Source organism: Hydra vulgaris, chromosome 09 (genome assembly GCF_038396675.1).
Source record: "Hydra vulgaris chromosome 09, alternate assembly HydraT2T_AEP".
In the NCBI taxonomy this organism is placed as follows: Eukaryota; Metazoa; Cnidaria; class Hydrozoa; order Anthoathecata; family Hydridae; genus Hydra; species Hydra vulgaris.
In genome coordinates this window covers 62,085,001-62,102,296 of record NC_088928.1, presented here as the reverse complement: position 1 = coordinate 62,102,296, position 17,296 = coordinate 62,085,001, and the positions used below count along the sequence as shown (strand labels likewise).

Sequence of the window (17,296 nt, the reverse complement as noted above, 5' to 3'; positions counted from 1 at the left end):
TGTGTCTTAAGGTTATTATTGGCTTCTTCAGCAACTTCTTAATCCGATGATTCGACATTGACACTATCCAATACTTTGGTAAATATTTTATTTAACTATATTTTTTGAAAATTAAATAACTACTGACTTTGAGGAATTTTTGAAGCCATCATTATTTTGTATTTAAATTTGGATTTTGCAAATGTTTCATTAGTGGCACTAAATCTTTGTTGCGTCATTGTATACACTTAAGCGTTTGTTCATAAAGATTTTTGAACAAAAACATGTGAAGACCTTCACTGGTCAGAATAGTTGAATTATTCTTACTTAGCTCCTTAACAGCCAATTCAATAAGTTTTAGCACTTTTAAAATATCTTCTAAAACATTAGAATTGACTTCCTCGTAACAACTATTTGTTCCAATGTCAAAAACTGCGTTTTCAATGAATGGTTTTAACTTTACCAACATTTCAATCATAGGAACCAAAGAGTTCAAACGAATTTCAATGTCAAGTTTTAACATCAGTTTTTTATTTTCTTGTTCGAAAACATGCTTTTGCACGACGGAGCTACGAACGCTTGACAATTTAAAAAATTTAATCAGTTTATGTGAAGTATTCAATAGAGACTTTATGTCATCTCAAAATGTTCTGTTTCTGCTTCCATGAGCAGTTTTCTCTATGGTATCATTAAAAATGTCGCTACGATTTAATCTCTTAAGATAATCATTGTCATTTTAATTTGAATTGGAATCATTACCTTTATCAGAAGTAAGATTAAAAAGAATTTCATCACACAGCTCTTGTTTTTTTATCTTGTAAAACAACATTATAAGCTTTGCAACTTTTTGGCATTTGGAAAACATGTTTCTGAATAAACTCACGTATTGCATTAGATTTCGAAATTGTTCTTTAAGACATGCCATCCTTTGTGGCAAATTTTAGTAGCAATTCAGCCAAGGTTTCACGTTTAAAGAATCCGTCTACTTTTATTTATTTTTTCGGAACTTTTGCAACAGATGTTCCATCTAACTTCTTATTTTTTAATATTATACTATGAATAGTTCAGGGAAGCACACAGGGTACATTTTACTTCACTAGCTGAATCGTATGATTTTCTGAAATACTTCCAGACAGAAGAGCTTTGTTTTTGCATTTTTTTTTTAAACTTGTATTTTATTGGTTATATATATAAAGTAAAGTAAAATAAATATAACGCAAATAAAACTCCATTACTTACTTGTATATTATTTTTAATATAAGTAGATATATTAAATATTATAATTAAATGTATAATTTTTATAATGCTAAACAATTTATTGTTTCTTCTATAAACTATTAATAATTAAAGCTTAAGTTAACGCCACAGCTATTATATACCTTCCTTTCATGAACTTTTTCATGCGGAAAAATGTCTAAGGAAATTGTAATGTTGCAATCGTTAAAACTTTTCCAAAAATAATTATAGAATTTGTAGGGGGGAACCGTAGTGCAATAATTATTATACCAAAAAGTAACTAGTTAAGAAAAAAGTTTAACCAATTTATGGTTTGCAAACAGCATGACCAAATAACTTCTATTTTTTATCATTCATTTACAAAGTTCATTTACATTAGTGTACAGGGCCTCCAAGAACGAGGGGGGGCAAAAGGGACAAATCTTGGGTACCTTGTTTTCACTTGGCGCCGCCAAGCGAAAACAAGATACCCCAAAAAAAAAAAAGGTCCTTCGTCTATAATATAGGGAAATTTTGATAAATAAGGGCGCTAATCAGGGTTGCTGTCACAGGTGGCATGACGGCTCTTGGCGGCCCTGTCAGTGCACATTGCTATCTTTATTAAGTCAAACTATTAAAATTTTAAAAACCGCAAAAAACCTTTTATTCCCGGTATTGGGAAACAATTTCGGTATTGGAAAAATTTAGTTAAATACCGGTTTTCAATACCAGTATTAAAACCGTGGAAACTCTATTTAAAAGGTCACAACTTTTAAACGGCGTATTTATTTGGAATGATATTTAAAATTTGCTGATAAATTTTGATTCTAATAAATTTGAAAAGAAAAAAGTTCAAAAACGTTTTAAGGGTTTCTTTAGGTGCGTGTTCTTAGAGTTTTAATATGATTGGGTCCGATCACTAGGACACAAATAAAAATAAAATTTTAGTTTTTTTGTTGTGGTTTTTTGTGATATTTAACTTAACAAGTTAATAATAACTTATTGTCTTTTATAATAAGGCATTTTTATTTTATAATAAGACATATATTGCGAACAAACAGTTCCCTGTTAGAGCCTTTATGCAAAAAAAAGCTTGAGCAGTTTAGAATTATTTATTGTGCACCTCATATGTGAATAATAATAGTAAAATAAGTTTTTACCATTTAATCTAAATATTATTGATTTCGAAAACTTAAATTGGTTTTAAAAAACTATTAAAAAGTGTATTTTAAGTATACAAATTTAGTAACTGATTTTTTCTAAATTTATTTGCTGCTAGCTTTTAAAATAATTTCTTATTTTTTTAATATATATAAATATATTATGAACATAGCCTTAGCAATAAATGTGTTAAAAAAAACGATAAATTTGTATACTTGTTATTTGACATTTTAATACTATTATAATGTAATGGTTTAATGTAAAATTTCTGTTAATCCATGTTTTTATATGTATGAAAAAGTAGAGCATATCGTGGTGATAAGACCGCGCGTTCTTTTTAAAGTGTTACAGTGAAGTTTATTTTTTATTTGTGTTAGTTAGTTAAATAACTCGGAACGGGCGTGTTCCGTTAGACCTTCAAAAGCTAGCCGGGTTAGCTCGTGCATGATTACACAGAAGATAAAGCGTTGCACTATTGGACCAAACATTATTTTCTCAAAAATGGTTTTGACGAAAGTCGTAAATCCATAGATTTTTTTATGGTTTTATACTCTCAAAGGATAGAACTTACGAATAAATGAAAAAAATTTTAATAATTTAGTTTTATGTTTATAAAACAATCCCCAAACATAGAACATAAATATTTTTTGCCAATTAAATTTCAACACAAAATCAATCTGAAGTTTTCCAAGGAAGCATGTTAGTGTTATACATCATTAGATAGTTTAGAATGTACACTTTGCAACCATGTTCGGCTTTTGTAAAAAAATATTGTTTTATTTTTTAATATTTTTTTAGTGAAGTAAAGAAAAACTTTTTTCTTCTTTATTTCAATTGGAGTTTTCTTTGGTGTTAAGTTCATCACTCTATTAAAGACCTTACCTATTCAGTAATGAGTAGGTAAGTCTCTAATAGCGATGAGGATTAAAAAAAAACTTGTCCGTTTTTTGCGTTTTTTGGTTTAGAAGCAATAATGTCAATTGGGGAAAAAAAATCCCCTAAAATTACGGTTCTTCTGTATTGATGTGGAAGTTTTATTTGTCTGTTGTGGTAAATAATTATAATCAGATACTTCTTTTCAATAAAAATTTACAGAAAAAAACATGTAGGGGAGACCGGGGCTAGTTGGCTCGGTTTTTACTCTATGAGCTCTGTAGCCCTAACAGTACATTTTTTTTTTAAATATTAAAGTGTAGTCTTAAAGAGTATGGATTAGGGTATCTTATAAAATTTGCATTCATTTACAAAAAAAAAAATCTTGGGGCCTTTCCGGACCCTCAAAAAAAAAAAAGTTTGCGCCAACTTACCCCACCACAGGGTAAGTTGGCGCAAACTATAAAAATGATTATTAATGCACTATTAAGTGCAAAATTAATAGAAATTTTTTTAAAATTATTTTTTGCAACAATTTTATCCCAAAATTTAATATTACTTTTAGCTGGTACCAATTATTAGTCCGTATAAAAGCCAAACAGTAACCCACCTTTTATCTGTGGAAAAAAAAACTAAACAAAATTTTTTTTTAATTTTTTTGTAAGAATAAATATTTTCAATATTGTTAAAAATAAAAAAAATAAAAAAAAATAATTTTATAAAAATAAATATTTTTTTCCATAGTAAATGCTATGAGCCAACTTACCCCGTGAAAAATTTGTCAACTTACCCCGAAAGCTTTTTTTTAATAAACAGTCTATAGATCCTGAAAAACGGCAGCTTTGAGAAAAAAGTCTGACTGGATTTTGTAAACCAATTGTGACTGGAACTTTTACAATAATTTTTTTTTCATACGACTAAATATTTTCTTTGTAAAGTAAAAAGGAAGCGATGTTCTAAAAGTTACGTTTTTGTCCAAAAAACGCATAAATCTCAATATCTCCCATGCGCATCCGCGAATCCTGACAATACTACAGTGAATGATGAAATGGTCAATGAGGAAGTTTCTGAGTAATTTTTGTCACTTTCTGATGAAAGGCTCTAAAGATAAACGCAGTTCGTCAACTTACCCCTGCGGCCAACTAGCCCCGGTCTCCCCTATTATCTAACAACGAGTGAATTCGTTTGTGCTTGACGGGATATTTGTGACCAATTAATCAGAGGGAAAAGCACTTAAGACTTCAAAAAGTAATGGTTAAACAACTTTCAATTATCAGAAACTAACGTTGATACTGTAATAGAAAGTATTCAAAAAAATTTAAAATCAAGTGGCAACCAGAAATGTACTAAAGATCAAAGAAAGCCAAACAGGTTCGGGAGCCTATACTCAAATTGAATAAATGGTGAGTTTAAGTACAATAGAATTCTTGGAGTACCTCAACATATGAAAATTCTGTATTGAATACTTCTGGTGATTGTTGTAGACGAACAAGATCGCACGATGAGTGTTTGGAAAACACAAAGAAACGAAAAAATATGGAGCCCAGGAGTATGGAATGGGACATGTTTGTTACGCAAATGTGCAAGGCTTACGATCCATCGGTGAAAATGACGAGGCGTCGATTGTTACTATTAACAGAAATAAGGAAAAAGAAGAGAAAAAAATAATTCTTCAAAACATACAAAATACAGATAATTCACTTTCTTTTACAAAAGAGTAGACATTGATTATGTGTATTGAAACAGAGCTAACCAAAGCCAAATATACGTACCTTAGAAAAAGACTCTTTGATAAAAATTTAAGTTCTGTATTGATTTCGTATCAAATACTAAGTGAAGCAAAAAAAGCTTGTTATCCGCCTGCATTCTGCATAACGGTGACAAATATAAGCGCAAAAATCAATCTACAAAATCTCTCAGACCATACAATCCGCCTGATATACAAATATATTGGATGTTAATTTATTTATAGTGTCCCTTGTACCAATGCGACAAAGAAACTTCTGCCGTTATATGGCCTAACCCATACTAGTTTATCTGTTAGATTTTGCAGATCAATTTTATTAGAATTTGCAAATAAACAGCCGAAAAAACTACAGCGGTTGTCAGTAAAATTGAAGTCAAAATTGATCCATTGATTCCAACTCTAGTGCCGATAGCCGAAAAAGTCATCGAAGTTAAAGATGAACTGTTTATGACAACGATTAATGGCAATGTTGCTTAAGTGTTAGCGAACACATCATCCACTGCTACCTGCACTGTTTGTGGAGCAACTCCCAGAAAAATGAATGATCTTTTAAAAGTTACAGCAAGAACTAAAAATGAAAATAAGTTTAAATGCGAATTGTCGACACTGCACGTATGGATTAGATTCATGTAAACAAACCTCCATATTTTTTACAGTTTAAGTTTTGAGAAGTGATCTGCAACAACTCCAGAAAACAAGGAAATTAAAGAAGACAAGAATAGATATGTCCAAAAACGTTTCCGAGAAATGCTTGGTTTGCACATTGATAAACCACGTCAAGATTCCGGTAATAGCAATGACTGAAATACGGCAAGAAGATTTTTCCAAAACTACCAATGTCCTGCAGAGATAACCGGAATTGATAAAGAAATAATCAAGAGATTTTATGTAAATCTTTAAACTATATTATCGAGATTCCCTATAAACGCAGAAAAATTTGACCAGTATACATCGATAACCGCGCAATTCTATGTTAGCAAATATAAGTGGTACTACAAGCTATCTTCGGTTCATAAAGTACTTAATTATGGTGCTAAAATAATAGAGAATTATGCAGTTCTGCCTTTTGGACAATTATCCAAAGATGCCCAGGAAGCCTGAAATAAAGATTACAAAAAATATAGGTTATGTTGCGCTAGAAAGTGTTCCAGATCAGCAACAAACGAATACGTTTTGCATATTTTGTTATATATATACGATCCTTATATATCTAGCTCAAATAAACGAAGTTTCAAATATCCAAAGAATTTTTAGACGAAGCTAAAGAATTGTTGGAAATAGAAAGTGATGAATAGGATAAACGCTAAAAAATTTTAATTTTTTATCATGTAACTGTTTGTTTAATAATAATAATGTTTGTTTAATAATATAATTTGGAGCTGTTGACACTAATAGCACTGACAACTTCGTTTGGTAGTGCGTTCCGGGGATGAGCAACGCGGTGGTTGACAATTGTTGTCTATTTCACGATGAAAGCGCTTACGATGATCGTAGCTTAGTGGGATGTTAAGTGGAGCAATATGCCAGCTAACTGAATTGATGTTGTTCTCGATTTTATTTTTTGGATGAGATTAATATCAAATAGTGAGGTGACTCCAAGTTTGATGCATCTTGTCACGTAGTTGAAACACTTCATTTCGTGCATTACTTTGGTAGCTCGATACTGAATGCATTCTATGGCATTTATATCTTTTTCAAGGTACGAGCACCAGACAGTAACTGCAAACTCGAGATGTGGGCGTATATTAGTGGTGTAAAATTGTTTCCATATTTTTGTTGTCTCTGCTGATAAGATGTCTTTTAAGATTTCAAGGACATTATTGGTTTCAGCAACGGTAATTTTGGCTTAATTCTCATGCTTTAGGTTATTGGTAATTTTAATAACTAGGTCTTTTTCGATTGTTGTTACTTTAGTTCTGTTGTGTCGACTTCGTTGCTAGCGTAATGCTTGTTCATTGAGTAAACGTGTGATGAAATGTTGTCTTTGTTAATGTGCATAACTTTGCATTTATTGACGTTGAGGTCCATTAACCAGGTTTGAGTCCAGGTTATAACGAGCGAGCTGATATAAATAACATCATAACCTGGTAATATGATAACTTTTCTTCAGCGGTTTTGACGACGCCCAGAATTTTAGTATCGTCTGCGTACATTTTACATATGCTTTCACTACTTTTGTGTTTGGCTGAGTCGTTGATGAAGGTTATAAACCGCGTACCTAGCACTAAACCTTGCGGAACGCCGCTGGTAAATTGTTCCCAGTTGGATGAGATGTTACCGAGAATAAAAGGTTGTGATCTATTTGAAAGAAAAAATTTAATCCAGTTAAACATTTTACCTTCAATTCCTTAGGATTCAAGTTTTTCAATAGTCTTCTGTGCAGGAAGAAGCTTTGTTAGAAGCTTCAGCAAAGTCAAGAAAAAAAACGTCCACATGAAGTTTATGAAAAACGCTGTGGAAAGTTTATGGTCTAAAGCAGATACGTTACCCAGACTTTTTTATTTTAGACAGTTGGTTTGTTGGCGTTGAGAGCATTAAGTGTTTGTGAATGTAATCATAGATGAAGAAAACGGAGATTAAAATAGTTGTGTATTTGATGAAGGGATCTGACGGTTTAACCGTGAAGACTGACTGAAACTGATTGTTTTGTATATTGACAATAAATGCTTGGTTGCTGCTTATTTCTTCAAAAAGTAGGCACATGAAAGTTATTTGATTTCTGACGGCGCGTTTGTTGTTAACGTATCGGTAGTGACATTTAGGGTTCCATTTGCCGTTGGCCATTTTGTGTTCGAATTCTCTAATTGTGATGAAAAAAACGGAATAAATTTGTTGCAACATTAGATATAGTTGTCGCATTAATTTTGGTAGCATTCTTCGGCATTTCGGTCTTTAAAGAAATATACCCAGACAATTTGGAAGAATTTCTCGCTTAGTTTAACGAGTTACCTTTTTTATGAATGAATTTCGAACTCTTAAAACGAGGAGAGTTGTAAGCGTTCTTGGCTAATTGGTGTTACCACGCTAGAGTGCAGTGGCCTGTAAATGTAAAACCACTTTGTGATTTTTTGTTTTTGTTCGCATATTTACTGTTAACGAACCTTTATTATGTAATTATGTAGTTAAAATATTAAGGAACAAAACCATAAACTCAAATAAAGTAAGTGTAACCTTGCCGCCATCAAAACACAACTGATCTACAGCAACAAAGTATTTAACAAATAAGTATTTTAAGTATACACCTTTACAAAATGTAATTGACAACACATAAATTGTAGTTAAGAAACCTAAAGTGTAATTTAGAAATAATAAGATGTAAATAGGAACATTAAAGTTGTAAACAAAAACTGTAAGATATAATTGAGGACACGATAGTAGTAATTAAAAAAGATTTATAATAAAGATACTCAGAACAAAGTTCTTTGTATTTTAATTTTGTAGCCTTAGTTTACGTTGTAATTTAAGGCTGGATCCAACTCTGGTCTAGTTGGCCAAATCGGTTGGTTTTTGATAACTAACAATACATTATAAATAAAATTTTCGAATAAGACTTTCAGCAATGTGACAGTAAAGTTTAGTGAAATAAATGTAGACACGAATTTAATAACAGACTTTCGGATCTATATAGCACAACGATCTTTCAATACTGTTATTATTACTGGTGTATACTAATGTTAAATTTTATAAAATTTTAACTCGTGTCCGAGAAGACCTTTTATAATAACCTATTAACTTATACTGTACATTCGCAAATAAAACTTATGTGTTTTCAAAATGCATTATTAATTCCTTATTTACATGATGCACTAACTGCATATTACAATTGCTTTGTTTCTCAATTACATGTTACTTTAAAATTATACTAATTTTACAACAATAACATATTACTTAAAAATTACACTAAATTGTTTTTTTAAAAAGTGAAAGTTAAATTTTTTTTGTCACTAATATAAAAAATTCTCAATAATACTAATGTTAAAATTGATCACTTAATTCGATACTTATTTTAGATTTCAAGAGTATGGAAACTAAACTTGCGAATTATTTACGCAGATTATAAATAACCAGTGTCATTTTTTTTTATAGATTCCTATACACGAGGTAGACTCGTCAAACCCTTTTTCCAACGCTGTCCTCCAGGTCCCCAAACATGAGAGAACTGGTCTTTTAATTGAAAAACTACCTGATCAAACCCTCAGTCAATGTATGTGTACTCACCGCGAATAAATGAGCGAAGTTACATGGTGATCGAATTTATTGGTATTGGACATTTTTAAAGATAATTAGCTATTGAATAATTAAACTTTGCGTGTTTGCAATGCGAATAAATTACTCAGCCAGGTCGTAAAATATTCTCTTTCATTTTAAACAAATACACATATAATACTGGCAAAATGACCTTTGACGTAAGGAAAATACTCAAAAATTAATGACATGAAAAAAAATCTAGAATACTTTATTGTACATATTTATAGGCTAAAAAAATATCATTTTTATATATATATAAAAAAAATGTTTCTATCATAAACATGGCTACTGTCTCTTCCATGACCAAAGCGCTGACGCAACCGATGCTGCAGCGGATGTCATTAAACCTGAAGCCGATACTGAACTTGAGCGATCTCTACTGTATTCCATTGTTGGAGAGAAACTTTCTGATCGCACTATACTGTGGTCGTCAGGTAAATCGGTCAGCTGATCCCAATCTTCAGGCTCAATATCGTTGGTATCACTTTGAGAATCGTAATCTAGTTCCTCAGCACTACTGTCAGAGTCAAAAGGACACTCCCGAAATTTGAATTCAAAAGTTTCAAAATAACCATTGCTATTATTAAACAAATCATTATCAATAACCAAGTTTATTACAGCCATGATGATGATGATGATGATGATGATGATAATTATCATCATCATCATCATCAAGTTTCATCCTCTCAAGCATTTTAATGTAACTTACCATCCAAGAGAATCTGATGACACGCAAAGTTTAATGTTGCTCAGCAAAAAGTCTGGTTGAAGATCATCTATATGTATGCGCTAAAATAAAATTCACTGAGATCACACATACATAATAAAAGTGTGAAAAATTAAAGTTATTTTTATTACTTTAATATTAAATTACAAATTAAATTTCTAATTTTTTTTTCATTATAACATTTCCCTCTAAATAAAATTTAAAAAAAAATTTGTAAATAAAATGTGATTTTTTTTTTGTTACCTGTGAAAAGCACAACTGCAATATGTTTTGAGAAAGTTTGTTGACAGTTTCATATAAACGATATCGCGAAACTTGCAATAGACTAAAGTTGCTTTAAAATAGAAACAAATCAAAAACTTGTTGAAAGAAAATATATGTAAAGTAAAATACTTGAGCAGAAAAAAATAAATGTCACGTCACGAGTCCAAAAGGTGTGACCATGCATCATAGAATTTACTTGCATGTGACACATGACTTTTGAATATATAAAGTAGCCATAAACCAAAATATAAACCATTTATTTTTAATTGCCAATATTTTTCAATTAACAAATATTTAACGTCCAAGTCAACTTTTACAAGTTAATTGCCAGAAGCCATGGGTCCTGAAGTTTTGATTAAGAAATTATTCTAGGTTGATGGTAACCTATGATGTAAAGTATGCCATATGTAAATGACAGCCTAAGATGTTCAACTAAAAACTTGATCCAATTATTTACTTTAAGATATTAGACTTAATGCTATAATTAGTATAAAATTTATTTTTTAATAATAAAGTCAATTTAAAAAATTTAAACTCTAAAGTAAAAATTCTTTTACTTTGCTGTTAGTTTTAATTTTGAAAGAAACTTTTGGCAATAAGCATGCATTATTGGACATTTTACTTATTTGGCAATAAGTATGCATGATTGGACATTTTACAATGCATTATAATGCCCAACACCATTAAATGATTGAACTGTAGAATGCATATATGTATATAATGAACTGTATATATGTATACAGTGTAAACATAAACTGTATAAAGTAAGGTGATGCATTTCTAATTCTCGAAAATATAGAACTATTACAACAATTATGTTCAATGCACAATCTGAAGCCAGTAAAATAATTTTGTTAAACTGAATATTTCTCATGAATCAAAATTAGTCCTATAAACTTAAGCAATAAAAATCCAACTAAAATGCACAACACTTTTAGAAATGTCAGTCCATTATTTAATATTTCTTGTCTTTTAAACCTTCTAAATAAAAAATCAATCAATTTCAAATGATAGAAAAATTTTTAATCAATTTTGAAACTTTTTTACACATTCAAGTAAACTTTCCCATGATGCACCAACTCATCAAAAATCTTGCTTAAGTGATCCCCTGTAAGATTATGATACTATTAAAAGTAATTTGAAGTTCTGTTCTAATAATGTTCTAAAATTCTCTACATAAGAAGCTTTTATTGTAAGATCTAAAGGCTTAATGATAATGTTTACAATTTCCACTTTTTTGATCAGCTGATCAAAGAAATGGAATTAAAATAAATGTTTTAAAACTCCGAAATGGAAAAAATGGTGTTACGAAGCAACATAAATTTTGTTTAATTGAGTAACTTTATTATATATAAAAACTACTAAAATCATTATGTCATTTTGTAAATGGTAACAAAAATAATCAATATACTCGTAAGTTATTATTAAATATAATTAAATTACATATATGTTAACCTGTATTAACTTCCCTCAAACCGAGGGGTATACAATCGAAGAACCTACTACATATATATGCATGAATACATATAAACATACATATACATATTACATTTACATACAGATATATATATATATATATATATATATTTATATGTATATATATATATATATATATATATATATATATATATATATATATATATGTATATATATATATATATATATATATATATATATATATATATATTATATGTATATATATATATATATATATATATATATATATATATATATATATACATATAATATATATATATATATATATATATATATATATATATATATATATATATATATATATATATATATATATATATATATATATACATTTAAATATATATATACATATTACATATACATGTATAATATACACTAGTGTACAAAAGTCTTTAGTCATACTCATATTGTAGAAACACTTGTTGCTTTCTCAGTTTTTGAGTAAATTTAGAATACTATTATCTATTTAAAATACAAGTTCTATTACTGAATATATATTGTATATATTGTAATTACTAAGTATAATTCTTAATTTTGTATGCATACTAAAAACTTGATATTGAATTTTTACCTAGCAAGATACGTGCAAACATGAGCTGATATAAGAAAAAAAGAGCAGAATATTCAATTGAGCTACATGCAAGAAAAAATCTTGAGTTTCAACAAGGCAGCAAACAACCACAATTAGAGTTGGAAGTTACTGGAGGAAAAAAGATGAAGTTTATAGAACAAGATAACAATAAACAGATGACTTAAAAGATCGCAAATTATATGAAACAAGAAAACAAGATGAAGGAAGCGAATTCCAAAGTACTGATGTTCAAGAAAAAAAACTAGACCAGTAAGAGTTTTTAGAGCACTTAGGAACAGTCACAGTAAAAGGTTGAGACTTAATTGAATGACGCGTAACACAAGAATGAATTTAATAAGATGGCATAAAAGACTCTAGCTTTAGAGCAGTGCCCATTATAGTATTTATAGAAAAGAAACAACATTACAACAATGTGATAATGGTTGGAGGTTGGCTGCAAGAGCAGGTTCAACTATGTTTACAATGCGTTTTTGCACCTTGTCTAAAAAAGAAAGGGCATCATTCAAAAATCTGCCCCAGATATGGCAACAGTATTCCATACTAGGACAGATTTGAGATTTATAGAGATAAAGAACAGAATCCTGGGTAAGAAAGTGGCGAGCACAATAAAAAGATGCAACTTTCACAGATGTAAGTATGTGTTCTGTTTAAATTTTCTGTTTAAATGTTTAAAAAATCATGCCCAATGTTTTGAGGTACTATTTGCAGGAAGTTGCTCCTTTTAATTACTCCAGGTCAGGTCAGGTTCAGGATCATCACGATCATCCTGCTACTGGTATTATATAACCCAATAATACCTACTCCATACCCTGCTACCTTGTAAAGTATGCTTTTTTAAGCAAAGGCTAGAAGAAACAAACTCTGACTTAAAAATCCCCTGCCTTGGGGCTCTTGGTTAAGTAAAGGCTAGGGATAATGTTTCGATAAAAAAACTTATCTTGGGCAGATGTTAACTGCATCCAGCTAAAAATTCCCTGCCTTAAGGCTCTTAGTTAAGTAAAGGCTAGAGTTGATGTCTCGATAAAAATACTCATCTTGGGCAGATTTTACCTGCATCTAGCTAGTGTCTTGTAGGAGGCCTCCTAGGCAAAAATTTTATGGATAAGCAGAATAATTCTGCTAACTAGCCTGGAACCCCTTCTTCATCTATTGGGCTGGCATAGTTACAGGTTACATCATCCTAGGCAGGAAACAATGTAAACCTGTGATGATGAATGCTGGATCTTCTTAACTCTTTTCATAGGTGTTTGCTTATACCTCCTTGATAGTAGCTATGCAACTTTTCCTGTTATCTCCTAATGAAGGTACAGCTCTAAAACTTAGTTTAATGGTTCTGAGGCCAGCTGGTTGTATGATTTCTCAAAGTCTGTGGTAGCTCTATGAGAGGTTGATTCCATCAGCTGTTGATGGAATCAACCTCTCATAGAAAACATCAGCAAAAGATCAGAGTATGAGAGGTTGATTCCATCAACAGCTGCAAAATATCATTGCCATGTTGCGCATGGATAATGTCCCTGTTTACGCTTTTGGTGCACATTATCGAGGCATAAGGAGTCCTATGCTACAACTTTGAGAAAATTGCATAGCTCATTGGTTAGGAGGCTGTACTCTATCTATGAATAAATCAAGTTCTCTTTAAACTTAAATCATGCCAAAAGTAACCCAAAATATTTAACATAACCATCTCCACCACCTAACTGTTTTAATAAATCTTTTACTAATATTCGTAGTCTGTGAAGCAACTTTCCATCAGTTAAATCTTACCTCTTGCAAAATTTACCAGACTTGCTTGCTCTTAATGAGACTAATTTAAATTCTGCTATTCCTTCTTCTGATCTTAGTGTTGATGGGTACTATCCTTTGATACACAAAGACTCCAATAGTCATATGGAGTTGAGGGGTATACATACGCATCATTTCACCTACTTGTCGTGAAATCGGGTTAGAACTCTTTGACCATTCCTTTATGTGCTTCCGCTTAGCACCTCTTCACTAACCTTTCTCTTTGTTCTTTATCATTCTTCTTCTTCCCATTGCCCTATCATATCATTGCCCTACTTACTACTATCCTAAAGCTGACTGGGATTCTTTTCATGATTTTCTTGATGACCATCCTTGGGCTGATGTCTTTTTCCTCTCAGCTGAAAAATGAGCCTCCTACGTAACCTCCTGGATTCAGGCAGTAATGGAAGCTTTTATTCCTTCTTGTTGGTTTCAAGTCAAGCCTCATTCTACTCCATGGTTTTCACCCTCTTGTGCAGCTTTAAAAGAACAACTCTCTTTAGAACAAATGGCTGTTTATTATTGCAAGAAATCGCTGTAAAAAGAAGCTGCCAGATGCTAAGCTCCTTTATTCTCAATTCACTGAGTCTTGTATCTTATCTCAGAAGTTTGACTCTAGAGACTTCTGGAAAATCTTCAACAGCGTCATTAACAAATGAAGGTCTAATATTCCATGTCTCATTCATGGGACTGATCTTATTACCTCTCCCAAGGATAAGGCAGAACTATTTGCAAAGAACTTTTCTTCTAATTTGACTCTCAAATCTTATGGCCATTCTCTTTTTTCCATTACAATTAAACAGGTTCACCCATTGTTAGACACTCAAATCACTCCAGCTTCCATTGCTAAAGTCATATCTCAATTAAACTTCTCTACAGGTTGTGGTCCAGACAACATTCCTGTCATAGTCTTCAACACTCTTCAAATCTCTCTAAACTATTTAAAAGTGCTTGACTGAGTCTTGTTTTCCTGCCTACTGGAAAATGGCAGCTGTTGTTCCATTCTTCAAAAACTCTGGTGAACATTCTAACCCCTCTAATTATCGTCTGATTAGTCTTGTTTCTATTATTAGCAAGGCCTTTGAGTCTTTAATAAAAAAATTTCTCACATCCCATCTTGAGTCAAATAACTTACTGTCTGATAATCAATAGGGTTTTTGATCCTCTCACTCTACGGCTGACTTGCTAACTGCTGGGACAGAAAGATTTTATTGTGCATTAGATGGAGGCAGAGAGGCTAGAGCTATTGCTTTTGACATCTCTAAGGCTTTCAACAATGTTTAATATGCTGGTCTTTTCCATAAACTTGTTTTATATGGTATATCTAGTAAAGTTTTTGAGATTGTCAAATCACTTTTTTTAAACTGCTTTATCAAAGTCATTGTCAAATGCCAACACTCTTTTTTATTTCCAGAAACTTCTGGGATACCTCAAGGTTCTATCCTTAGTCCTGTTTTGTTTTTTATCTACATTAATGATATTCCCAACAATGATACATCTAGAGTAGCTCTTTTTGCTGATGACTCAACTTGATACTCCTGTCTCGACAAAAAGTCTTCTCTTTTTAATTGCTTAGAACAGACAGCCGATCTTGATTCTGATCTCACTTCTCTAACAAATTGGGGCTCACAGTGGCTTGTAAATTTTAACCCCAAAAAAACTCAGTTATTCACTGCATACAACACTGTACTGTCGACATTCCTAGATTAATGAATGGCAACCTTCTTACCAAGTCCTCTGCTTTACATCTTCTTGGATTATCATTTAATACTGACCTTTCATGGAAACCATATGATACAATTGATTGCTAAATTAGCATCTGCTAAGGTTGCTTCTCTTTACAGTGCTCCCCATTTTCTCTCTCCTGATTCCATTCTTTACCTCTACAAATCTCTTATTCGTCCCTGTATGGAATACTGTTGTCATATTTGGGCTGGTTCTTTTAATCATACTTTCTTTTCTAGACAAGATTCAAAAATGCATTGTAAATGATTTGGACCTGTTCAATCTGCTAAGCTCGAGTATCTCTCTTTTCTACATCTGCATCTACAGCTGCATCTCTTTCTCTTTTCTACAAATACTATCATGGCCACTAATCAAATGAGCTATTATCTCTAGTTCCATCAACTAAAACTCATTCTCGTTTGAATTGTCATTCAGCAAAGTCTCATTCTTTTACTGTATCTGTCCCTGCATACTCTAAAAACTTTTATTTGTCTAGTTTTTTTCCCCGCACTTCAAAGCTTTGGAACTCTCTTCCATTCTCATGTTTTCCTGATTCATACAACCTTCTACCTTTTAAGTCATCTGTCAATCGTTTCCTTGCTTTATAACTCTATTCTTTTTTTCTAGTAATACCTAAATTACCTGGTTGCTTGCAGCCTTGTTAAGAGTGATTCAGAATTAAAAAAAAAAAAAAATGCTTTTTTTGCAATTAATTTGATATATGGTTTTCAAGAAAGACTAGAAGTAAGAGTTAATCCTCTGAGACGAAGAGTAGATGACTCATTGAGTACATTATTGTTCATAAATGTAGGAAGATCTAGATTAATGCAATACCAATTGACTGAAAAAAATTAAGTTTTACCTGAGTTTAAGTTCACCAGCAACTGAGAGTCCCATGCTGTAGAAGTGAGATCCTTTTCAAGCTTAAATGCCCCTTCAAGAAATCAGAGAGTGTTGGTTTCTTATCAAGACAAAAATAAATGGTAGTATCATCAGCAAACAATGCCACCTCAGATGTGAGAATTTCTGGGAGATTGTTAATGTAAACTAAAAAGTATAGGGCCCAGGAAAGAACCTTGAGGAACCCCTGAAGTAACAGGAAGAAGAGTACTTAAAACCTATCAGTTATTATCGTTAACAAATCAGCAGTAGAGTGAGAAGACCAAAATCCATATTGATGATCAGAAAGTAAATTATTAGATTCAAAATAAGAGATTAAGTGTTTGTTAATTAAAGACTCAAAAACCTTGCTTATGATAGGTAGAAGACTAATGGGACAGTAGTTAGACGAGTCAGATCATTCTCCAGAATTTTCTGAAAATAACAGATGCTGCTTTCCAGCAGGCTAGAAAACAAAACTCTGATGAGCACTTGTTAAATAGTTTTGAAAGTATAGACGACAGCTCCAGAGAACACTTTTGCTAGACTATAACATATATGGGGACCATATATATATATATATATATATATATATATATATATATAT

The 17,296-nt window shown here is 31.3% G+C and overlaps 1 protein-coding gene across 1 annotated transcript in view; it reads right to left on the bottom strand.

Annotated features, from left to right (window-relative positions):
- Positions 1–9,317: 9,317 nt before the first annotated feature.
- LOC100211848 (beclin 1-associated autophagy-related key regulator) overlaps positions 9,318–17,296 on the bottom strand; it is a 52,076-nt gene continuing 44,097 nt past the window's right edge. The window contains exons 10-12 of the mRNA XM_065806280.1: positions 10,194–10,284; positions 9,933–10,012; positions 9,318–9,800 (exon numbers count right to left, since the gene is read on the bottom strand). Of these exons, the coding sequence (XP_065662352.1) occupies positions 9,509–9,800; positions 9,933–10,012; positions 10,194–10,284 (463 nt within the window). The 3' untranslated portion in view covers positions 9,318–9,508. The remainder of the gene's footprint in view (positions 9,801–9,932; positions 10,013–10,193; positions 10,285–17,296) is intronic.